The 24945-nt window shown below is 41.0% G+C and overlaps 1 protein-coding gene across 1 annotated transcript; it reads right to left on the bottom strand.

The window, feature by feature from the left end:
* Positions 1 to 622: 622 nt before the first annotated feature.
* RUVBL1 (RuvB like AAA ATPase 1) lies at positions 623 to 23092 on the bottom strand. The gene is made up of 11 exons (XM_032802754.2): positions 22842 to 23092; positions 21518 to 21604; positions 20567 to 20699; positions 16598 to 16749; positions 14922 to 15011; positions 13871 to 14020; positions 12102 to 12165; positions 7890 to 8088; positions 5204 to 5306; positions 1582 to 1673; positions 623 to 1236 (listed from the first exon to the last, which is right to left on the bottom strand). Exons 1-11 carry the CDS (start codon positions 22980 to 22982, stop codon positions 1077 to 1079), a joined length of 1371 nt encoding a protein of 456 aa, XP_032658645.1. The 5' UTR covers positions 22983 to 23092; the 3' UTR covers positions 623 to 1076.
* Positions 23093 to 24945: the final 1853 nt, after the last annotated feature.

The raw sequence follows: 24945 nt of genomic DNA, 5'->3' as shown, positions 1-24945 counted from the left end.
CAACACCCTTAAGTGTTCTCCTGCACTTTGCAGATGGGGAACTGAGGCACAGAGTCAGTGACTTGCCTATAATCAGGCAGGAAGTTTAAGACAGAGCAGAGAATTAAACACAGGTCCACTGAATTTCAAGCTAGCATCTGAACCATTGGATAATTCTTCCTCTTGGTTAGAAATTAGTGTCTTGTGTACCCTTATATTCCTTGGAGGAAATATGGTTGACTAGAGAGCTAGTAGGAGGACACACCAGAATATTCCTTGGTAAGGGAAGTGATTTTTAATCAGGCCGTTTAAAAACAACTGAGTAACAACCAAAAAAACCCTTAACAACTGGAATAAGAGATCTTTTTGTTGGAGATTATACCTTGCCTCTTCATAGGATCCAGGGTTTTGTTAGGCCAAGAGAGCTTCCACTACACATCTCCGGTTCACCAAAAGCGGTGTCTAGAACTGCCCCACCCCCAAAGACATTAGATTCCTGATAAACAATTATGTCACGAAGCAACAAACAAGATATAAATTCTATTTTTCTTTCACTCATCCTTACCTCAAAAAAGGTCAGAAGACATGAGAGGTCATTTCTTCAGGCAGACCAGCATACAGAAAGAAAGAAGCACAACAGGCATTACTTGAAATATTTTATTAAAACGCGCTTCAGAGAAACATCACTTCAAAATTTTTAGCAGGAAGAACTTGTTCAAACAAATTAAAACAAAGTTCATAAAGAAAACAGACTGTTCTTAAGCATCGACTTCAAAGAATCAAGAGGCTTTTCCTGAGCCTAGAGCATTTTTGTAACCAAATCTAAAGGACAAGCAAAAAAATTATCCATTTCATATACACTCAGTAGAAGGGACAATAAAATGTTACAGGCATCAGGAAGCATCTTATTGCTTACCAGCAAAGTAGGAAAAATTGGGCTGTTAGCTTCATGTCTTGAAGTATCTTACCATTTAAATACTTTTCAGTCCCAATGGAGATTAACCATTAATATTTCTCTTGCCCATTTTTCAATAATTAAGCCAACCCTTGGAAGAGTTAAAAGTTACTCCAAAGCATACGATGTGCAACAAGCTGCTTTATTTCATGTACTTTTCTTGTTGATCAGCCAAGATTTTTGCAGATGATTTGGCATCATAGAAAAGTTCATTTATTTCTTCAATGTGCTCCTTCTCAATGCTGTCTTTCCCATTAATCTTGGCTAGTAGGTTAGCTGGTGTCAGTAACTGCACAGCATACCTGTGATCAAAGAGGATAGGTTGAATTAACTGTTACAATCCAGTACGTCACCACAAACTCCTAAAAAGGTACAAGTAAACTTGTCAGATTCCTTCCCAACAGCTCTATACCAGAGGCACAAAAGAGCAGTGGGATTCCAGGAAGTGCCCAGTGCACCTCCCAGTAGGAGAAATGGGAGGACTATCACTTTTGGATAGCGTTAAAAACCATTTCTAAGGGACTAGAGGTCACTGTCCAGGAACTAAGGCTCACTCTTACCCTGGGAAGGGTGTTGTGTACTATTCCAAAGTACTTTCATATCCATTCCTTGCAGGGTGTGAGAAAATTCTGATGGGCTCCACTTACCTTAAGGTTGTCTTGTTACCAATTTCTCCTAAATGGTTTAGGGCTTCCTCACTAATATTAATTCCCTCTATCTGGGCTCGAAGTTTTATGATCTGTTGGGATATAAGGTGGAGAAGTGAAGCTGCAGCAGTCATGTAACAGTCTGGACAGCAGCAGATCCCATGCTTATTAATTTTTGTGTGTGTACACACACCCATACCCTGCACACAATGGCAGACAGGATATCCTGTTTAGGAGATGAGACATGAAATAAAAATATGATTTTTGTTTCAAACATACACTGCATCCTTTAAAACAAAAAATACCTCCCTCTCACCCCCTGCAAAATCCTAAATCATCCTGAATACCTCTGGACATCATTAATCATCATTGTAAAGGGCAGGGGAGGGACTGCATGCGTTGGTAAAGTTTCATGATGATTTTGCAAGGCTGGTTAAGCCTATTCAGTAATTAGAAGCCTAGTATAAAGCTTACAAAGGAAAATCACTACAACCACATAGTTACTGACAATGGAGTCCTCTGTACACAGAGGCACAAAGATGCCCCAATCTCAATCACGCATACTCTAAGTCACTGCTATATAGCACACTTCTACAAACCCTCTGAAAAACCCTGCTTTCCCCTCAGCTGCTCACTCCACACCATACTTTTTATTCGCTTGATAAGTTAGATGGTAAATAAATCAAAAAGTTACTTTATAAGGTTCACCTGCCCCTCCCTAAAATCACTAAGAAGAATCTAATCTTTCAAGAACAGTCGCAAGCTTGTACCAGTTTGAAGATCTTTGTAAAGTTGGAGAGCAAGATATCACCAATAAGCCTGTGTATAAAGCTGTAACAAAAGTGGCACAAGTCTCCCAGCAGTCCGTATTACCAGCTGAGTGATAAGGGGCAGACTGGATAATGATGTTGTGTTGTAGTGCTGAGATAACTCTGGAACTGCGAGCCTCATATAATACAGGTATTTTTCACTTTGGCAGCTTTGTAAACAAGATATCAAGAAGCACTCGTTTAAATTAAAGCCATAAAATGCAGCAGGGGAGTCAGGAGTGGGGGAAGAGAGAGTGAGAAAGAGAGAGGGGTTTGACACAGCAGAAAGTTGCTCTAAAAACATTACATTTTGAAGCAGCTTTTAGAATGTTACAAATTAATGTTAGATTTGAGATTTAAAAAAAAATTGTAAAATCAACTTCACTTTTCCATGCTTCCAGCTATTGCTACATTAACCCTCTCCAGAAATAATACACCTTGAAGTGTCAGTTAATGCCATATTAAAAAGCAACTTTTATAACTTTTTTGCTTGTGAGAGGTGCTGCTCAGTGACAAGAACATAAGATCAGGACACTAAACCCGGCAAATACATTTAAAACTGCTGGAAAATGGAAGAAGTGTTTGGGCGAGAGAGTTCAAGAACAGACGTCCCAATTATGCAAGTACAGGTATGACTATGCATAAGAGTTTCATATTAAATGTGGGGGCTGGTGTTTTATTGTAAAGCAAGTTTCTTCCGCATCACTGTAGGATTAAGATATTTGGGATTCCTTTGCTCTCAGACTAAAGATGGATAATGGAATTTGGATATGAGCTACCAACTTACATCACACAACAGAAATTTAAGAAGCATTTTACATCTACTATAAACTACCAAGGCACAAGTGAAAGTTTTGCACAGACCCATTTTTCGAATCAGTCAAAAGTGAAGCTTCAGAGTTTTCAAAATTATTTTTTTTGAGTAATGAAAATTATCCTTAGAATGAGCTTAAAGTTCTCACGTGACCCCCAGCAAGGGCAAAGTTTTTTTTCTTAAAAAAAAACCAACAAACCCCACTGCCTCTGAAAACTGCTTTTTCTTAGCAAAAAAACAAAAAGGAAAGTAAACTCATATAAAAATTCTTTTAAAAACAAAGTGATTTCCCTCCCACCCCCAACCAAGGCTTGTACAATTTTTTTTTTTTAAACATGAACAGCTCTATCTGGTCATGAATGAAACTCAGTTGCTCCAACTCCCAACCTCCTGAGGTGGAGGTCAGTCATTAAGGCAGAATGTCTAATTATGGACACATTAAACACTCAGTGCCATGGTTTATTGGGCATAATCAGCAAGACTCTGTATATGCCCTTGGGAACAGCACTATTGCAGTCTTTTCCCCCACCCAAGCAGGTCATGGCAATCACACAGTTCCTGCTCTAGACTTTTGAGAGTGGACAGTTCATAAATTAGATCTTTAATCATTTAATAGGCTACAGGGATAGTTTGAGGGTGTCCAATGTGATGGCACAGCATACACCAGTTTCTATTTTATCAACGTCCAATATTAACATTTTAATATAGTTCAACTCAACAAAAGGCAATTCAAAATACACACTGCCGCTACAGTAATACATCCTAAGACAATGTAAGCACCACAGGAGGAAATCCAGGACAGAGTGGCAACCCTCACTGAATCTCCAGGCTTTGAGAACAAGTCAGAACTTTAAAACTGACTTCATAGACAGACAAAACCCAATTGTATTACTGTACTGGCTGGCCATTTCAATTGTAATCTGTACTAGAGTGCTTCAGCTGTCCTTTCAGGTGCACAAAAACCATCCTGAGCGTGCCTCGAAACAGCCGTTCACAAAAGCCTCCTCACACCAAATGAAATGAGGTTTTGCTTTTACATTTATGTTCGATAAATGCCCTAGCTTCACTTTGGCACTTATCCAGCAGCATGAGCCCATTATCTTGTGACAACGCTCCCTGCCATTGACACTATCTCCTAAATAATACAAAGAATTGACATGATAAACTGTAATGGCTCCTGTATCATGTCAGTTCATGCTATTGAGACGCTAATGAGGAGGCTCTTTGACACGATGCATCATAATGGCACCCAAGGATTATAATCGATATACAATACATTGTGTTGGCCCACAGGAAAATCTTGAGGCATTAAGTAATGTATCGCTACAACTCCTCCTGCATTCCAGAATTCCAACTAGGAGTGTGGGGAAAAAAAGGTACCCTGTGGTTTTGTGAAGTTTAGAGACAGAAGTAGGATTAAAAAAAACAAAAAATCCATCTAGGGCAGGAGTCGCAGAAGAGCAGCCTATAGAGTTCTACAACACAACCGCCCTCATCTTTAACACAGGGGTGCAGCCTGCAGAGACCAAAGGTCCCAACCCATAATGTTCAATTTCATATTAAGCAAAAAAGCACTGCACATTGCAGCCTATAAATTGTGTAGACAGCACCTCTATATTAGAGATCAGGGCAACAGCAATCCACTCCTTTTCTTGCGAGATAAGGTTTGCCTTTCAAGCCCCAGCCAGCTTACCAATGAACCCTTTTGTGGGCAAAATTCAGACTACCGCTCTAGTTCATCATACTGGTCAACCAGTTAAAAAAAACAAAACAAGAACACCCACACACACCACACCAAAAAACCAACCCAGAGAGGCAAATTAGTCGCCGCGTCCATAGGAGACTTCATGGCACAGAGATGGTTCTGGGAGTAAACCCTGCTGTTCGAGCAGAGATCAAATAGCTACAATGTATCACCACACACAGGTAAGTGCTAGTTCTTACCTCTATAGGCTGGAATTCCAGAGACTTTTAAAGAAATATTTAATATAGGCCTTACCTGTTTCATTTCCTGAGGCGTATACAGCATGGTTCGAATAATCATCACCCTATCCAGAAGGTCCAGTGGTATTCCGTGAGGGGACACTATATCCTCTGTGCCTCTGGAAGAGATATACTAGAGGTCAGACTCCTCATTCAGAATTCAATATGTGGGTTTGGTTTAGATACTGGCAACTGAGTCAGGCCATTATAAAACAACCTGTGGACAAAAGGGTTTATTTTCCCACCAAACACTCTCACAAGACACACTAACGGGAACTATGTACATGACAAGGGAGAACAGATTCCGGAGTTCATATGCTAAACCTGGAACAGCCTAAAATGAAAATATTCTTTCCCCTGCACTCTTAATGACTTCACATAGGAATGCTGAGAGATGGGAATTAGTTGGTGTCAGCTTCTTTATAGCTTGTTCTCGTAGTGCTAGTCAGCCCCTAAACAACATACACACTACACCTATCTGATATTCCCAAGTATACTGTACATATTCCAGCAAGGAGCAAATTATTTTTGCTGTAGTGTTTAAGCAATAAAGTAGAAATTATATGCAGTACTGAACACTGAGAGCATCTTCTTTGCTTAAACCAGCCACCACTGCTCAGTTTTCCATATACTTTATTCCCCTCACTTAGAATCGTAGTTGTTTATATTCCACGTTAGTCATCCAGCAGACTGAGAGGTGCAAGGGCAAGATTGCGCATTAACCATACAGTGTAGTCCCTAGAACTCTTCTTTTTAGCAGGGAAAAGTGACACCAAGGATTCTAGACCTACCAATTCCTTTGCTAACTATGATGACCTTTCAATTTCCAAACTCAGTGCCAGTATTTGAGTGCTTCGGGCTCTGCTCATGACCTGCCACAGGAAAGGGTCAACTAGAAAGTAAATTTTTGAAAACATCTCCCACTATGTTCTCCAGTAGATGGCACTCTGCTTTCATATGAAGCTATTCCTAGCCATACTAGGATACAGAGCCAATTGTATCATACAAATGACTAGATACACCTCTTGATCCTGTTAAGGGCCATCTGCAGGCAGATATAAATGGAAAGCAACTTAAAATACTTGGAGAGTCCTGTGGCACCTTATAGACTAACAGACATATTGGAGCATGAGCTTTCCTGGGTGAATACCCACTTCGTCACATGCATCCAACGAAGTGGATATTCACCCACGAAGCTCATGCTCCAATATGTCTGTTAGTCTATAAGGTGCCACAAGACTCTTTGCTGCTTTTACAGATCCAGACTAACACGGCTACCCCTCTGATACTTAAAATACTTGGGATAGTAGTATGATCTGTTAAACACTAAGCCAATGGATTTTCAGGTATTGCGGCAGTAATCTATGACCTGTTTTTAAGGCAAGAGGAAAGGCATTCATTTTGTGACCTCCCACTTCCCAAGTGATAAGATAGTGGCACCAATGTACCTTACTACCAGGTTAATTATTTAGCGGTATCTTCAGTTGTGTCCTGTGCTTGGGAAGTTCAATCCTTTAAACAGGTCTTCTTTGTATTTTACAGGGTCCAAAGGAGATACAATACCAATCCTTACCTAATCCCTGGTGAGTGAAGCCATGCTAACCCTGTTAGTAACAACTGTTCAATCACCAAAAGCCATATGGTGGTACCATTTCTCTAGGTCTCCTGCTCCAGGGCTGCTGTTCTTTGCACAGTTTATTTTAATATTTGTAATACTGCAGTGTCCAGAGGTCAATGTGCTAAGTTCTGGACATCACACAGAAAGATATGTTCCCTCTTTGAAAGAGATTTCCAGTTGAAGTCCAGATGCATCAAGTGGGGGTACCAAACAGAGGGGACTGGGGAAGGGAGGACAAGGGTGAGATTATCTGATTACACAGAGTAGCTATGTACAGTGTTTGCAGGTTCAATGAATTAAAACAAAATCAGTATCAATCCCTACTGGCAACTTATCTAGAAATTATCAGCTAGGAATTTACCACAGGCAACATGGTAGAAGTGGAACTTGGAGGGATCTGAGGGAAAATAGCGAATTTACTGACTATTTCAGAGTCTGAGTGAATATGTGATACATTAAGGGGAGCCATGGAAGAAAGTGTGCGTGCGCTTGTGAGAGAGATGGACTGGCTGCCATTGCTGGAGGAGCACAAGAGGCCTCGTCAATGCAATAAGACTGGAAAGTGGGGGAGGGAGTAAACTGAGAAGGGCTTTAAAGGTGAGAACAAGAAGCTAAAAGTTGTTGCAGTGGAGGAGCAAGAGCCAGAGAAAAAACTCAAAGAGGACAGGGGAAATAAGGTCCAAGAAGATGATCTTAGCAGCAGTGTTTTGAATGTAGATGTGCCGGGAGGGACACAGGCAGGAGATGTGTATGTTAAAGGACGCCAAAGAAGAGGGCAGTTACAGTAGAACAAGGAAACAAACTTGGCAATGGCAGCTGCTGAAGGGATCGAAAGGTGGGTCCCTGGAAACACAAGATGAAGAAAATACTTCCTCTCAACTCTCTAACCCAGTCATCTTTCTTTCCCCAGGGTGCAGCCCTTGAGCATTGGACGCGGCTCATGATCCATCCAGATGATCATCAGAGGTGTGTCAGCACCAAAGATGAAAGCATTCAAAGATCATAGTTCTTGGTATGGAGACAGCTAATTCTAAGTCTTATGGACAGAGGTGAACCATGCAGAATTCAGTTTTAAAAACCGTACCTGATAATGCAGTTTCCTCGGTTGGAAGCAAAGATGACGATGGGAGCAATAGAAGATTCTAGTGCTCTATGCAGGTATGTGAAACATTCAATATCCAGCATGTGAACCTCATCTATAAAGAGCACACCTGGGACCAGCTCTGCAATGCCTTGATCAATGTATTTATTCACCACCTTGTTTATCTCCCCTCGAAGCTTGTCTAAGAGACAGGAAAGAAAACCATTTTAGTTGTTCTGTTAGTGCTCTCTGCATCTATGTGAAGGACCCTAAGACGCTAAAGTGGGGGATGCCACTTTCCTAGCATCTTCATTCTAAACCAGGGGTAGACAAATTTTTGGCCTGATGGTCACATCGTGTATGGAGCAACAGTTAGGGAAGGCTGTCTCCCCTAAAACAGCCAGGCGTGGCCTAGTCCCCACCTCCTATCTGACCCCCCCCACTTCTCGCCTCCTGACGGCTCCCCCAGAACTCCTGCTTCATCCAACCCCCCTGTTCACTGATGGGCCCCCCTGGGATTCCTGCCCCATCCACCACTCCCTGCTCCCTGACCACCCCTGGACCCCCCACCCCGACTGCCCCCTGCCACTCCATCCAACCCCCCAAGAAAAACATATAGGTTGCATGCACTTTACCCCTCCCCCTCATCCAACTCCCCTGTTCCCCGCCCCCTGACCCCTATCCATACACCCGCCCCCTGACCACCACCCCGAACTCCCCTGCCCCCTTACGGCGCAGCACAGAGCACTGGTGGCTGGCAGCGTTACAGCTGCGCCGCCCAGAGCACCGGGTCAGGCCGCAGCTCTGCAACTGTGCTCCCTGGCCACTCTAAGTATTGCACCGGTGGTTCGGCGTGCTGAGGCTGCAGGTGTGGGAGGACAGCACAGGAGAAGGGCTGGGAGCTAGCCTCCTGGGCCAGGAGCTCAAGGGCTGGGCAGCAGGGTCCCATGGGCCGGATGTGGCCCATGGGCTGTAGTTTGCCCACCTCTGTTCTAAACTGATATCCTATCAGGAAAGGGTGAGTCACTATGATGCAGACTCTGTGGTAGGAGAGTCAGGTTGAGCCAAGGTTCCATGTTTTCTCATACGCATAAGAGAGAAATGAAAGTATGATGTAGGGCTCACATTCTGGGAGAGTTACTGTTTCTCACTTTCAGTTCTTGGAACTTGTATACAAAGCTGGCCATTTTGTTCAACCTGTCATCAATGGTGTAAAAAGCAACTTGAAAAACAAAATTAAAATACAGCATGGATTCTGCAACAGAAAATCATGTCGCACTGATCTTGCACGTCTTTTTCTCTATTGATGGATTCTAGAACAGAAGTGACCACTGTGATCATCTAGTCTGCCCTCCTGCATACTGCACACCATAGAACTTCCCCAAAATAATTCCTGGAGCAGATTTTAGAAAAAAATTGATTTCAAAATTGTCAGTGATGGAGAATCCACCACAATCCCAGGTAAGTTGCTCCAATGATAAATTACTCTGTTTTAAGAAATGCCTTATTTCTAGTCTGTATTTGTCTAGCTTCAACTTCCAGCTGTTGGATCTTGTTATATCTTTGTCTGCTAGACTGAAGGACCCATTATCAAGTATTTGTCTCCATGTCAGTACTTATTGACTGTGTTCAAATCACCACTCAATCTTCTCTTTGCTAAGCTAACCAGACTGAGCATCTTGCGTCTATCATTATAAGGCATGTTTTCTAATCCTTTGACCGTCCCTATGACTCTTCTCTGAACCCTCTCCAATTTATCAATATTCTTCTTGATTTATAGGCACTAGGACTGGACACAATACTCCAGCAGCGGTTGTACCAGTTCTAAATACAGAGATAAAATAACCTCTCTACCACTACTTGAGATTCCAGTTTATGTATCCAAAGATCACATCAGCTCTTTTCGCCAGAGGGTAACACTAGGGTCTCAAGTTCAGCTGATTACCCACCAAAAAGCCTTTGACATGATCCCACACAAGACGCTACTAAAGAAGCCAATTACCCATGGGGCGACAGGCCAAGTATTGTCAAGAATCAAAAACTGGCTAGGACACACAAACCAAAGAATAAGGTTAAATGGTCAGCGTTCATTATGGCAAAAGGTTAAACTTTTGAACTAGGTTTAGCATTTAAAATAATTAATGATCTGGAGAGGGGGTGGTGAGTAACGAAGTAGCAAAATTTGCAGATGACAAAATCCAGAGAGGACTAGGAGGAACTTCCGAGGACCTAAACAAGCTAGGAGACAGGACAACATGATGGTAAGAAAAATTCAATGTCCATAAATGCAAAGCAATGAACATTGTAGGGAAAAAACTGAACTACTTTATGCTTTAAAGTTTTTAAATTCACTTTTATCAACTCAGGAAAGGGACCTGAGTGGTGTCATGGGCAGATCAAAGATCTCTGCCCAATCTTCAATCAAAACAAAACAAGATGTAGAATGCATAAGGGATGGAGAACAATACAGAAAATAGGCTAGACTAGATGATGATAATGGTCCATTCTGACCTTAAAGTCTATGAGTAAATTATATAAATCAATGCTGCAGCCTCATCTGAAATAATGTGGAGTATTGGTCATCCTTTCTCAAAAAGGATATTGCAAAATTAAGATGGGTCAAAAGTGTGATGAGAATAATTAAGGGCACGGAAATCTCACGTGAAGAGAGATTAAAAAGACTGATTAATTTCATTAACTGTCTTGTATTATAATACAGGTAGAACAAAAGTTCCAAGTCTAATGTCCCCTGTTATTCATCTCTGTAGGTAAATCAAAGGTGGCAAATTCAAAAATATACCATATCGCCACACAACACGCGATTAGGTTATGAAACTCATTGCCACATGAAGTTCTTGAGGCTAAGAATTTAGCAAGATTCAAAAAGGGCAGAACACATACATAGATATAAAAAATACTGAGTTAAAATTAATGCTACATTTTTAGAAGGAATATGAAATTTCATACTTCAGGGATTAAGCCTCTCTCTAACTGTAAGAGATCAGCAATGATAGGCTGGTCAGGGCAGATTATCCCACATCTGCCTACTACAGGATTCTTGCATTTTCCTCTGAAGCATCTGGTATTGGCCACTGTCAGACAGGATACTGGATGAGACTGACCTCAGGTCTGATCCAGTATAAAATTGCTCTCTTCCCAATTTCAATGTTTCTACAAAACCCATTGTTTTCTATCTTACATTTATACATTCCACAGTTAAAACACATGAACATAACACCCTGAGGCATCAAATTGTGAGAGTGAGAGAAGAATTCCGTTATTCATCATCATCTGCTTGAATGCCGAGTACTTAGTACTTTCAACTAGGATAATTCTCCCACTTGCATAGCTTGTGAGGAACTCTGACAATGTTTCCAAGCAAGAATGGAAGGAAAGCTAAATACTGCTGGTTTATTTTAACATAACATTTGAATATAAGCAAAAATATAATTGAACATATGGATCCCAAAGCTGTGCAAGATGTTACAGAGATACAGTCTGACTTTAGAATATGGAAGGTGATCTCTGCAAGAGATGGACTACTTCAAAAGAGCATCATTCAACTTCAGTATTGAAACAGATTTTGATCTGAATTTAAATAAGACACTTGTTGAAGCACCATTTCTTTCAAAGCAAAAAGGACAAAAGATTTTTACTGTAGGTATTTTCCTTTTGTGATTTGTAGGTAAGAAGAAAATCAATTCCACTTACAGCATCCATATTAAAGTCCTTCGGCTGTTGCTATAGGTGAGTCAATGCCACACAGAACCACTCAACAGTGATCCTTTCACAGCCATTTTGCAAAACTATTGTACAGCTGCATAATATGAGAACAGGTAGCACACTCCAAGGTGAAAGAAAAATTTAGTTCTATAATTGTATTGTTTTTTCCTTCATGGAATGTGTGGGTCCCCTACCATATCAAGTAGCACCATTTTGAAAGAATAGGGGGATAATCCTAGTGTCCTGACTTTCTCCCTCAATAAAATGGGCTCCAATGTCTTAAGCAACATATGGGATATTATTTGTATAATGGTGCTGCATTTGATTCTGGTCACTGCACTGCTGGCACCTAACATGTTACTTTCTGAAGTATTTTGAAATACATTCACTATTAGAGATGCTACATAAATTCACTTCTTTCAACTCCTTGTCTAGTAGGCATATGTATAGCTTATGTTGAGGGTAAAGATGTGGTGCAAACAATTTTTATACCTGTGATTTCAGTTTTTTTAGGCTTCATCAATTGTCCCATCATGGAAAGAATGTCTTGCCCACCCTGGAAAAAGCAAAGTTAGAGATCAACGATTTCTCCTTCCTGTGCTGTTGCTCCGTGCACCAGGTTTGATATGGACCAGACTATTATAGAAAGTAGGGTACAAAAGTTGAATAATCATTTATTTGGGACGCTTTGTAATATTTTAGTTCTAACAATGGATGATTCTGTTTCTAACCCAACTGTTAGACCTATCATCACTTCACTGCCTTGGGATTCCAAATTTATCTTTTTTTAGCTAAAATAATGCCTCTTCACTCCTTTTAGGTCTGGACTTTAGAGAGAAAAGCGAGAAATCTCAAAGTTTAACACCCTTTCCTATAGTACGGCCAATTTCACTCCTCACAAATGCAACTGATCAGAGAGCAGAAAGGCTGGAGCTGCCTGTTTGGACTGTGAGTGTTCAACTTTCCAAAAGATGGATGGTTGTGTTGAGATTTTAAGACCTTTATATCCCTTATTTTTGTAGGCCAAGTCGGGGGGGGGGGGAGGAGATGTCTGCTTACATTTTGAAACAAGTAGATCAAGCAGCTGAAGTGTCAAATTATGAGAGTGTCAACCTTGAGAGTGTCCCTTCACATACAGAACCTGTAAGTATTTGTATTTTTTTTTAAAAAAGTCACTGTCCATATACAACACCACTTGACAAAGTGGTGACCTCCCAATACTGGGGAAAAGAGGAAAAAACACTCTACAAAACACTATACAAAAAGGTTGCTACAGTAGAATGCTTAAGGTGCTGCTGCAAGTAACTGGGGAGTATATTAATAGTAAACATTTCTAAAGGATACGGGGCACTTACAGAAATCACACTGAAGTCAGACAAGCAAAGATCATTTATCAGCGTGTCCGCAGTTCCCATTTCATGGCCAACGAAACAATAAATATAGAGCAAAGGAAGTTAATCTGTATCCAGAACATTTCAATAAATAAAAACAATGCGGACCTGCTGGCTGCTGCCAGTTCATATCTTTAAGTATTGAGCATGGAACGTAACCTACTCTTTATGTGGTGATGGGAACAGCTCCCTATGAAGACCTCCTATTAGCATCAGCCTGTAGGTTTTTTGGTTAGTTGGGGCTTTTTCAGCACAGATTATGCTTTAGCTTCTAGCACAGTGGTTCCTCAATGTCTTTTGAGGAAGCCATCCTTGTGATGTATTGGGCTGGTACCCCCTTCTCCTGGTATTCCCTGGTACTATGCTCTGGCACCTTTTTCTCTAGTTGCTCATTCTTGCACCTCTTTTGCTGCTGTTCTTTTTTCTTTCTAGTATTTGTTCATCTTCTCATCTTTTCTTGCTTTTTGTGCCCCCTGGCTAATCCCTCATTCACCAGAAAGCTACTTGCTGGATGGGATGAAGAGCATCTATCAATGTGTCTGTGGTGCTGGGAAATGTACTCTTGCTGCCAAGAGTTTCAGAAGCAGATATACAAAGGCTGAGCAAGCAAATTGCTCCCTGAACATTTATGGAGCTGGTTCTGTGGCCAGGAACTGCAGGGGAAGGGAGAGAAGATGGGTTTCAAGGTGCTACCTACTGTTTTTTCACTAGTGGCATCTTTTCAGTGGAATGAGTGGATCTCACAGCCTGCAGCATTCCCTGTCCTCACTGCTTCTCACTCTTTCCCCACATGCCATTGGGTTAGCCTGGTACCCATCCTCAGGCTAAGGAACAGTTTTTTGCATAGATTTAGTCTCTAGAGTCAGGTACCTGAGGTCTAGCATTGGCCACATCCAGGTCATGCAGGGTGACATCCTGAATAATTTCTTTTTTCTTATGTACATCACCCTTTGGCAAGGGGACATACTCTTCAGCTTCAAGGTCAAATTCTGTGGCATAAGTATCACACCTGCCTTGCCTCTGTGGAAAAAAGAGTGTGTGGGGGCGGGGGGAGGAGGAGAAGAGAGGCAGAGGGGGAAGAGAAACACACAGGTATACAGTTAGTTTCATTGCCAAGACTGAGTGACATACAGTTGATAAAGGGCTTGGTTCACAATTCCAGTCCTGACAAGCTTTGGTTGACACTTCAGAATATGCCCTGTTCCCCGCTTAGCAACATGCATATCCTATCTACTGATCAAGGCTTAAAAATCCTGTTAAAAAACACCGGATATTTTCCCACTGAGAATATTCCACCTCCCTCTGCTCTTCTTTTAACTGTATGTGATTTCTGCTAAAGGACAAATCCAGCAGATTAACTAGAGATTGGGAAAACTGTTCAAGATCTCTTTGTAGGTGGGTGATTTATTATATGATACGAAATATTATGCTCATCCATTAAACAGCAAGTATCACTGTACGCTACATTTTAAATCAGATATAAAAAGAATGCTAACTAATGCAGTATTCCCTTCTACATGCATACATCTTGTGGAGAAAATATCAGAGAGATAAAAGAAAGATTAAATACACTGCGTATTTCAGTTTGAGAATGACTAAAGTTGTTTGTTTTTTCCCCCCTCCCTTTTGAAAAGATGCCTTGGTCTTAAAGGTTAAAGGAATGAAAGCTCATCCCAAGCAGCTGCAGAGACAGCTTCCTTGCCAAGATGACCTTAATTGTGAACTGGATGACCACCCTGTCTTGAGGCAGGAGGAACGTCTCCCTCCACAGTAGCAAAGTCCCAGACCTTTCTTTAACAGTCTTATCCAGCCTGTCCAAGCCAAATAAGGTTAACAGGTCACAGGGCCTTTGGCCGAGGGACACTGGAAGTTCTCTGAGTACACAAAGCAGGGTAAGAGTCAAGTCACGTTTTGGCTTTACCTTGACAGCTCCACTGTTTGCTTCAATGTAGATCACATCCCCAGCTTCCACTCGCTCCTTCTGTAAACTTTCAAAGATGCTGGGGTCCAACTGGAGACAAACAACATGGGAGATTAGACAGTTCTCCTGTATTGCAGAATGAGCATGAAATGAGATTTAAACCAAAGCTTGTTAGACAGTCGGACAAAATGAGTTAAGATTTCACAAAGCTGGAAATTCTGAGGCTCAATTCAACGTTTAGGGCAAGACCTAGAACAGGATGCACAAAGGGTATTGTAAAATTTCCTTATTCACTTCCCCTGCCATCTGAGGAAGAGGCTTTGAGACTAAGTCATATTTACTGTTTTACTTAACTTTTCTTTATAGAGGGTATTTAAACTTTTCTTGCCTAATCTGTTTTTCTGATGAATTAATGTTATAATTTAACAAATTGCATCATGCCAAGTTGTGAGGATGCTGGTATATATCAGGAAGAGGATGCCTTTACATTTCATACTGATATACTCTTTGTTCTCAGGGTGCAGTGCTTTTCTTGGCTTCCAGTCTACCCTTAAAAAGGGCTAGCTGTTGGTTCTGGAATAGATAGCACCAGTCGACCACTCAATGTCTTTTTATGTTTTTATGGAGGGATGTGACCCTTTACAGTCAGAAGGGACCATTGCAATTATCTAGTCTGACCTCCTTTTGTTCTCTTTCCTGCATGCAGTTATTAAATCAGCAAGGTGGAAGCCAGAAAATGGCATGTGCTTTTGCTTTTCTTGGGTGGATGGTTCATTTACGTCCACTAATGATTCTCTTTATTTTGCATCTTCATAATGAACAAATAGAAGGCAATATATTCTAATCAGCAGAGATGCTGATGTAAATTCTCTTATCCCCATTTTATATACTGTATAGGGAAGGAAAATTGAGGTACAGATTAAGTGACTTGTCTACAGAAACAAAGAGAGTCAGGGTCTGGCCTAGGAACAAAACTGGGTTTCTGGCTCCCAGTCACATGTTCAGAGCACCGGACTTTCTTCCTTAACATAAAAAGGAGGCAAGGAACATATGAAATAATTTACACTAATACAGGCAAGATTTCAAGAACCTATCTTCCAATATTCAGGTGGAGTACTAGTTTTTAAAAAAAGTGCTTCCGTATGTATTTAATTGTTATGATAAATAAGGAGCTGTAGCTGGGGTGAGGCTCAGCATCACATACAGCAAAATGTGCTGCCTTGGAGCGGCAGATCCATTTGGCTCCTGAGTTCAGTCCTTTGTTCCATGGGGCTGGTAATGCTATCAAAGTGACACACTCAGGCATCTCTTGCAATCTGAGCTATACTTTGAGCTGTCTGAAGGTGTGTGTTTGGTGCGGAAAGTTAGGGGGAAACGGCAGTTTTAGAGGACCCCTGGATCAACAAACCCCCCTGTAGCTGAACACAGAAGGTTACCTGAAGTTAAGTCTTTAAATTACTAGTAAGAGACCCAAGAGTCTAATATTTCTATATAATAATATGAACAGGTCAATTTGTTCACTATCAGTACACAGGTGACAGGGGGAAGAAATGGGCTATTTTAAACTTTATTTAGTACCAGGCTAGAGATCACAAAATTAAGTAGGATGGGAACAAAGGTAAAAGGATGCATATCTGGGACACTGAATGAGATGCTAGAGAATTTATCATATATACCTTCAGCTGCTTTGTTCCTTTTGCTGTTTTGAGTCCTATAATTACATGGCTAATGGTTTTGCCATATCCGCCCATTGGGTTCTCAGTCTCACATGGAGTTAATTCTGTGACTTCACCTTCATAAACTTCCTTGGTCTCTTTTATCCTCAATCCTACAAGAAATAGTTTACATGAGTTGCACTGTATAAATAAGTGGCCATTTACATTTAATTATTCTTGACTCTTATTCACCATCTAGAAGTCATTCTGGCCAATGTCTATAAACTTGAGAGCATCGAGGGTGTTTACATACTACAATGTACGTCACGGTTATTCCCTAGTTTGGAAACTAGAAAATAAAATTAATACCCTGTTTGTTTTGTTTTTATATTAGTAGGAGAGAAAATTGATCCCCAGGTCTCTTAATTGGAAAGCTAAGGACATTCATGCAATTTAAGCCAAAATCCTAACCCACAATGATGGTAATTAGGGTCACTGAAATTTTAAAAACCAATGCCTTCATGTAACTTTAGAGATTCTAGTGACAAAGTTAAAGATAAAAATGTATGGTGACTAATTTATTTTAAAGGGATTCTGACGGTATTTAAAGTGTTTGTTTTTTAAATGAATGTACTATATTATAGCCAAAGCAGGACCAGATATATAATCAGAGACCTCTGGTGGTGTGCAAAATTCAAACTATTCCTGCATTTCTGAGAGCAGATCCCCTTTAGAGAGATGCAGACTTTTCTAGTCTGTGTACTTCTCTAGGACTCCCATTACCATAATATCTATTATTCCTTTTATGACCATCTATAATTAAATCTTTAATTTATGTTACGTTTCTAAATATGGGGTAGAGAGAGTTTTATTCTTAGGATAATATGACCATACAATACCACCACCACAATTATGCAAAGGTTCTAACTACATGAAAGTTCAAAGAATCCACTCCTTAACAGGCACTGTAAAATAGATATTTTATGAGGTTCATACACCATCCCAAAAATAACAAGTGGACTGTACTGAGACACAAGGGAACTCATTCTGTACAGGACTGGACATCACCAGAACCCTATACAAGTTCCCTTGTTTTGTAGCTTTTCATTTTGCTTTGAAATAAATACATTGACCAGATACTTCATCAGTAATCTTGAGCTGCTGACTGGGTGGGTGGCAGGGGAATAATTTTGACAAAAATAATATGGGTCTGTCTCCTCCTACTGGCCTCGTATTAAGAATGGGATTTTTAAAGTAAGACACACAAATGTGAATGATAAATAAAGAGTTTGATAATTTTCAGTGGAATTGTTAGTTTACTTTGTTGTTGAATACCCTGCAATACACATCACGTAGAATATAATTTCTATATAGTGTCTTGGGTGTGCCTTAACAGAGAAATTAACAAGCCTCTGCTTTGAACACATTATTTAAGTGGCATATCACAGAGGTTTACAGCTAATGGTGGTTGCTCTAACCAGTGGAATGAATTGTTTTATTGCTCCTTAGTTGTTAGAGATTTTAACTGGATGTAGTAGGAGCAAGGTTTATTTTAGGCAAGAGGCAAATTTGGAGTTTAGATATGAAGATCTAGGTCAAAGATCTCCTAGTGGAGGCATTCTTTCTGGTTATATTCAGATGCATGATTCTAAAAAGGAACTTATGGGGTCCTATATTTATTGGCTTAATAGTATTAAGAGGAGCAAAATCTTGTTTGCCATGTAAGCAATCAGTTATAGGTTGGAGATATAACGAATAAATATACTGTTTAAGCAGTGGCTATTTTAAAAGATTTCTGACTGTAAGTGTACTTTAACATTTTCTGTCAACATCTTTGCCAAATGCTAATAAGCTCTATACAGGATTAACATCCGTGCTACAGGATTTTTTTTTTTTTAAATCAGAGGACAGAACTGCCCTATAATCTTCTAGTCCCTGTACATCTTGTCTTTTTATGTCTCTTATGAACCATAAGCTCTCCACAGCAGAGACTGCCTGTCTTGATGAGCCCTGAACAACACCAAGCACGTCAGACCCTATAATAAGTCTAGTATTAAGGAATCCTGACAATTAATAATTCTGACAGAAAGCACCTTCAATATGGCAAAGAAAACAATCTAAATGCGAGATGGGAACCACACTGGGTACATTGTTAGGACGTGTGTCAATGAGTAGGGCCCAGAACAATTGGAGAATCTGGTGCACTAGTGATTGTCCGTATGGGTACTGTCCCTAAACACAGCAGACTCTTGCTGTATCCAAGAATAAGAAACCCTGTGAATGAGACTCAGGTATCTGACTGTTAGTCAGAATCATTTCAGTTGGTTTAGCCACCTCAGTATTATTGAAAGTACTATGCATGAAATGTATAACAGGCCACACATATTGTGACATGCTATGTGAAGAATTACACGAAAACCCACATTGATGCATCAGGACCACAGTGAGACTTGATATAAGTTGCTTCTACACACAAGAAGTGTTATCTTACAGTCATCACATGCCTTGCATTGGGGTTATTCCAACTAGAAAACAAAACCCTTTTCTGAAAACACACATTAGAAATTCCTTTTTATGACAATGAAAGTAAAACTTCCAAAAATTAGATCTGAGCATGACTGGAAAGTGTTTACTTCATGTAAAACAGGGGCTCATTAATCCTTTAAAATATGTTTGGCTTTTTTGTAATTGACGTTAAAAGGAACAAATCTCCCTAAAGGACCTGCATTAGGTAAATCTGACATGGAATTCAACAGAAGGGAATAGAAGAATCTCAGTCTTTCACTAGCACCACTCTTTGTTTAGAAGCATCCCTGTGCTACCTTCAGAGAACGTGAAGCACCAACAATGTGGCCGGCTGTTAACTAGAAGGAGTTAAATTAGTGCAATCTCTAGGAATGAGAATGTGGATGACACAGGTTTCATCTGCTGGTTCAAGTTTCCAAAGCTCTGACAAGGAATTTCATCACATCAAGGAAATATTGTAGACTGCTCTCCCTCATCTCCGATCTCCCTCCTCGCAAGCTGTGCCAACCTAATGGTAACTTACAGATCAGACTACTGAAAATCGCTTTCTTACAGAAATCAATGGGACACTTTTGTCTGGTTGCAGGTTTGAGAGAGATTCTTCACCAAATACCTAGCTGAAATCCACAGTGAATCACTACATAGAAGCCAGGGAAATTAACTGATACTGTGTTCAGAGTGAAAACAATTAGGCTATCTTTTTGTAATCCAAATGCATGCAAGGGCCATTTTTGACGTACTTCATCAGTTGTCAGATGCAATCATATAGAAGTAATACACGATTAATTTAAAGACGCAATGATCTTTTGTTGCAAATTTAACTTGGTTCTTTCAGATAAAATGAAACCCAGACAATTCAAGTTAATTTCCTCTTTAATTCTAGAATGCATTTACCACTTAAGATACTCATCTTACTAGCATGGAACATTTTCTTGTGCTCACTTAGAATAAAATGTCAGGCAAAGTACTGATATGTAGGAGACTTAGGTTTAAGTTTTTGCTAGCAAGGATTGAGAAAAGAGAAAGAGAGGAGCATTTCCCTCTCTACAAAACCCTCCAGACCCAAGACTCATGTTGACAGATTCTAAAGAGAATTTTTTTCTAACTTTGTCCAGCAACAATATGCAGGAACAGAAGATCCTGGAGGACAAGGCAAGAGAATGGAAAAATTTCCCTCCTGCCACAGCTTTGGAAGGGAGGTGAACTGGAATAACTGAGGTGACAAAGACATGAGCACTGCATTAAGTTTCATAGTGCAGAAAACCGATACTGACTCAGCTAAGATGAGGAACAAGACCGAATAAAACAGGGCTAAAAAGAACATTGAAAACTAGAGCATGAAAACATTGCCCCTCACCAGAACAACTGGAAAAATCTAGTGTTCTGTTGTTCACAATTTTTTTTCTCATTTTTTAAAAAACCCAAACCTAAGCACTTTACTCTTCTTTTATTTTAAACACTTACCTATTGCTCTTCTGAAATTTTCCATCAGGACTTCTGTCTTCTTGATCTCGGTGGAGTATACCTCACTTCCAACCATAGGACAAAATGGAACCTTGCTTCCCAACTCTTGAGCAATAGCAAGAGCCAAAGCAGTCTATAAAAATTCAAGAGACTGAACTATTACACACTTAAAAATTCTCATAAGAAATAAACATATAATGACTACAAGATCTTGTGGAAAAAGAGGATACCACTCCAGAAGGTTAAAACACTTTGCTCATTATATCACCTTTAGTCCAAGAACCCGCAAGTGCTTAAAAAAAATATTCTTTTAAGCCTCACAGTGCTCCATTTTATAAATAGAGTACTACAAGTGGCTTCAATGAGACAATGGAAGAATGAGAAGTGGCACCTAGGAATCCTGACTCCCAGGTCCTATGTTCTTATCCACTCTACTTTCTCATATACAACTACAGCACTCTTCCCTTACATCATGGCTTTTATCCAAGGATTTATAAAGCACTGCCAAGAAACACTTTTAAGCTAGTCATAAAACAGTTTAGTAGTATTGGGCAGTGTCTCTTTAACATCCACTATGAAAGTTAAGTCTTATAAAGTGCAAGGAACAAAAGTTAAAAGGCTTTTAAAATCCCAAATTTATATGTTTAAGAAGACCCTTCTTTAAAAACCACGTATTTCATATTACGTTTTCATTCACTCGTGTACGCAGAATAGTTTTTATACTGTTGGCACTAGAATGAGATACTGCCACCACATGCTCATAAGATGGCAAAATACAATTTGGAGCAGGGATCAATGCCGGCTCAACTCTGGCTCAAGTTTAAACTTAAAAAAAAGCTTCAGAAACTGGAGAAGGAACCTGCTGAAATTATTACTAGGAAATATTTGACACCATTATATTTAAGACAGAATGGTAGAGAACATCTTCAGCACTGAGAAGACAGACAATACCTTGCCAGTTCCAGGAGGTCCTGCCAACAGCACAGCTCTACCAGCCATTTTCTTGCTTTTGATCAATTCCACTATAACACCACAAGCCTATAAATTAAAGAAATGAATTTAGATATTTATCAGAACACTTAAAAATTAGACTGTTTGAGAATGTTCCTTTAAAGATAGACATAATAATACCTTTACACTGCCAGACCACTTTTCATTCCAGAGGAACTCACAGTGCTTTATAAGAATTAGTACTCATAACACCATTAAGTATGAGCTCAATAATAGATGGGGAAACTCAGGCAGAGACACAAGAAGTGATTTCCCCAGATCACTGAAAATCTGTGCCAGATGTACAAATAGAACCTAGGAGTTCTGAAACTTTATTGTAAACACAAACTACTTACATGTACCTATAAGTGTTTGAGAATGGAGTGGCTCTTAAACCTTTAGGGCAGGGGCAGGCAACCTATGGCACACGTGCCAAAGACGGCACGCAAGCTGATTTTCAGTGGCACTCACACTCCCCGGGTCCTGGCCACCAGTCCAGGGGGCTCTGCATTTTCATTTAATATTAAATGAAGCTTCTTAAAGTAAATAAGGTTTTTAAAATGATTACATACAACAATAGTTTAGTTATATATTATAGAAAGAGACCTTCTAAAAATGTTAAAATGTATTACTGGCACACGAAACCTTAAATTAGAATGAATAAATGAAGACTCGGCACACCACTTCTGAAAGGTTGCTGACCCCTGCTTTAGTGTATTAAGAGTGATACACGAGAGTGTGGTCCAGTGGATAAGACACAGGCCTGAGAGTGACCAGATGTTAATGAGCTGCTGTGTGACCTTGGGCGAGTTCACTTTGCTGCTCTGTGCCTCAGTTTCCCCACCATAAGAAACACATGATGACACCAATCTTCTGCTGTAAAGTGCTTTGACATCTGTGGATGCTGTAAGGGTGAGCTGCCATAGCTGAGGTTAGACTAAGAAGGCCCACAGGGCGCAGGTAACTGGAGTTTTACGAAAGAACCCGCAGGAGACACAAAGATTTAAGCAGGTGGACTCCGGCCCCTCCGAGAGGCCAAGGGAAGGGGCAAAACAAGTAGTCCCGGCAGGGGGGCCACGAAGCAGCTGGGCCGGATATTTCAACTCGCAGGTGGCTGTTTTGGCGCCAGCTCGGTTAAGGGATGGGGCCCTCAGAGAGGGGGTGGGATGTGCAAACGGGCAGCAGAGCCTCCCCCCACCAAGGCCTGGCTGCTCCCCACTGGGGCCTTTTTATGCCTTCTGGGCACCCCGCCCACCCCGGCCTCCCGTGGGTCGGGGACCCTCACCTCTCGGGCGTTCTCCTGCCCCACCAGCCCGGCCCCCGCCGGCTTGGCCGCGCCGCTCTCATCCAGCCCCAGCCCCTTCACGTGGCTGTGCGCGGCGATGCGCTGCGTCTTCGAAGTGCTCTTCACCTCCTCGATCTTCATCCCGGCGGCAACGGGCTCGGGACTGCAGGGCAGACACCGGGCGGCAGCTCCCTCCTCTCCAGACAGGCTCGGGTAACATGCGGCCCGCGCGTTACCAAGGCTCCCGGCGCCTGGTCAGCTAATCCCGCCCTCTACCTTGCCATTGGCCAGCGCCGCACGATCCTCTCTGCTTATTGGAGAGGGCGTGTGTCTGTTACTGGGAAGGCTTGAGAGTCCGCCCATCCACTTCCACTTGTGCTCTGAGTAGAGGTTCCGGCTTCGCCCGCTTGCTCTGGAGCTGTTGTGCCGGGATAAGGCACCTGCAGTGGGACCCAAGCCAAGGGCTACAGAGGCTGGGGGAAGGAATTACGGGATCTGCGTGGGACCTGGGGAGGGGTAATAATCACAGCTAGGGGGATTCCCGTGCTTAGGCGAGTCCCCTCCCTGGTCAGGTGCCTGGGGAATCTTGGGCTGCTCAAGTTACAGCCTCATTTGCCTCTGGCAAATGGAGGGGAGTGGGGACTGCTTGTTTCTAATGAATGGAAATAACTAGATTTATTTTCCGAGACAGTGGCTGTGTCAAAATGGCAAAGGGCACAAGCAGTCGCTTGCTCTAGAGATCCTCCGAAGCAGGCAGCCCTGTCTCGTTCATGGGCTGCCTCTGATTGAGCCTGATTGTTTTGCTGGAACTGACCGGTAATGAACTCTCTGTGCAGGTACGGGAGAGGCATGGGGCCTCTTGCCTAGGGCCCAGTTGGCCCATTGATTTTGCACTGGTCTGGAAGAGGGTGTAAGTAACCATCAGTGAAATAGTGATAGCTTGAAGAAAACACTTCTTAAAAATCTATACTTTGGTCCCACTAACATTTCCCTTTTAGCTAATGCTTCCCTTTTCAAGAAATAATGCTCTAAATACTTCTAACAGAGGTAGCAAAATAAACCTTTTATCTTCCAGCTGTCTTGCAATTTCCTTCATTAACGTTTTATAATGTTTTGTGTTAGCTGTGTACATGGAACAGTAATTTTTCCATACAAAGTGTTTGTGTAAGCAGCTGACTTCTGATTTGGCTCTGAACAATATACATACTCTGTATATACATAAGCATATCCCCTTTATGGGGTTTGGCATTATTCATAACCAAAATTAGATTCCCTCGACCTAGCATATGGCTGTTTTTGGAGTGTCCCTGGAATTTTCTCTAACTCACTTTGCTGTGCAGAGCTATATTCTATACATATTTTGTGTTATGGTTGTACCTAACAAGATGCACCTGTTACTCTAACTTTACAATAAGTACCCTGCATCTTTATGTAGGATGACTCAGCAAAAGAACTTTGCATTCTTATGCAGGGTCCTAAAATGTAACTATCCTGTTATAGTCTGCTACTTTTTATTGCAGCAGTTTTTTGAGTATTTGGGTGACTATTTAAACTACATTTAAAATACTAGAAAAATGGGGAAAACTTTATAATATTATTAAATTACTATGATGTTCTGTATATTTAAAATACCAAACACTAGAGAAATTTGTCCCTGTACATCATCATACTATTTAAAATGTTACATTACCTTGTAAATAAAGGGATAGCTCCAGTTCAGCTTTCCCCTCCCCTTTTACAAGTAATGCAGTGGGGTCCAGGTGAAGATGGTTGGAGCTCAGTGGGGGTATGCGGGAGTGTCATAAACAGATAGCTAAGGGTTAATGTCTCTTTCACCTGGAAAGGGGTCACAAACAACACCTGACCAGAGGACCAGTCAGGAAACAAGATACTTTCAAATCTCAAGGGAGGGAAGTTTTGGGTGTGAGTCCTTTGTTCTGTGTCAGTGTGCTCTTTAGGCTCTGAGGGTGATCACACTATCTCCAGGCTCTCTAATCTTCTGTTTCCAAGTTGTAAGTACAGATAGAAAAACAATATAGGTTTTTACATTGTTTTCTGTATTTGCAAGTGTGTAGTTTGCTGGAAATGTTTAAATTGTATTTTT

Source organism: Chelonoidis abingdonii, chromosome 17, assembly GCF_003597395.2.
Source record: "Chelonoidis abingdonii isolate Lonesome George chromosome 17, CheloAbing_2.0, whole genome shotgun sequence".
NCBI lineage: Eukaryota > Metazoa > Chordata > Testudines > Testudinidae > Chelonoidis > Chelonoidis abingdonii.
This window is presented reverse-complemented; position numbering and strand designations above follow the sequence as displayed.

Excerpts from the sequence above, each read along its gene's own strand:
- RUVBL1 (XM_032802754.2), bottom strand. The coding sequence starts at position 22,982 with ATGAAGATCGAGGAGGTGAAGAGCACTTCGAAGACGCAGCGCATCGCC. Across the intron at positions 20,700-21,517 it reads GACCTCCTGGAACTGGCAAG|ACTGCTTTGGCTCTTGCTAT; the intron begins GTATTGTCTGTC and ends GAATTTTTATAG. Across the intron at positions 5,307-7,889 it reads CGAGGAAACTGCATTATCAG|AGGCACAGAGGATATAGTGT; the intron begins GTACGGTTTTTA and ends TATCTCTTCCAG.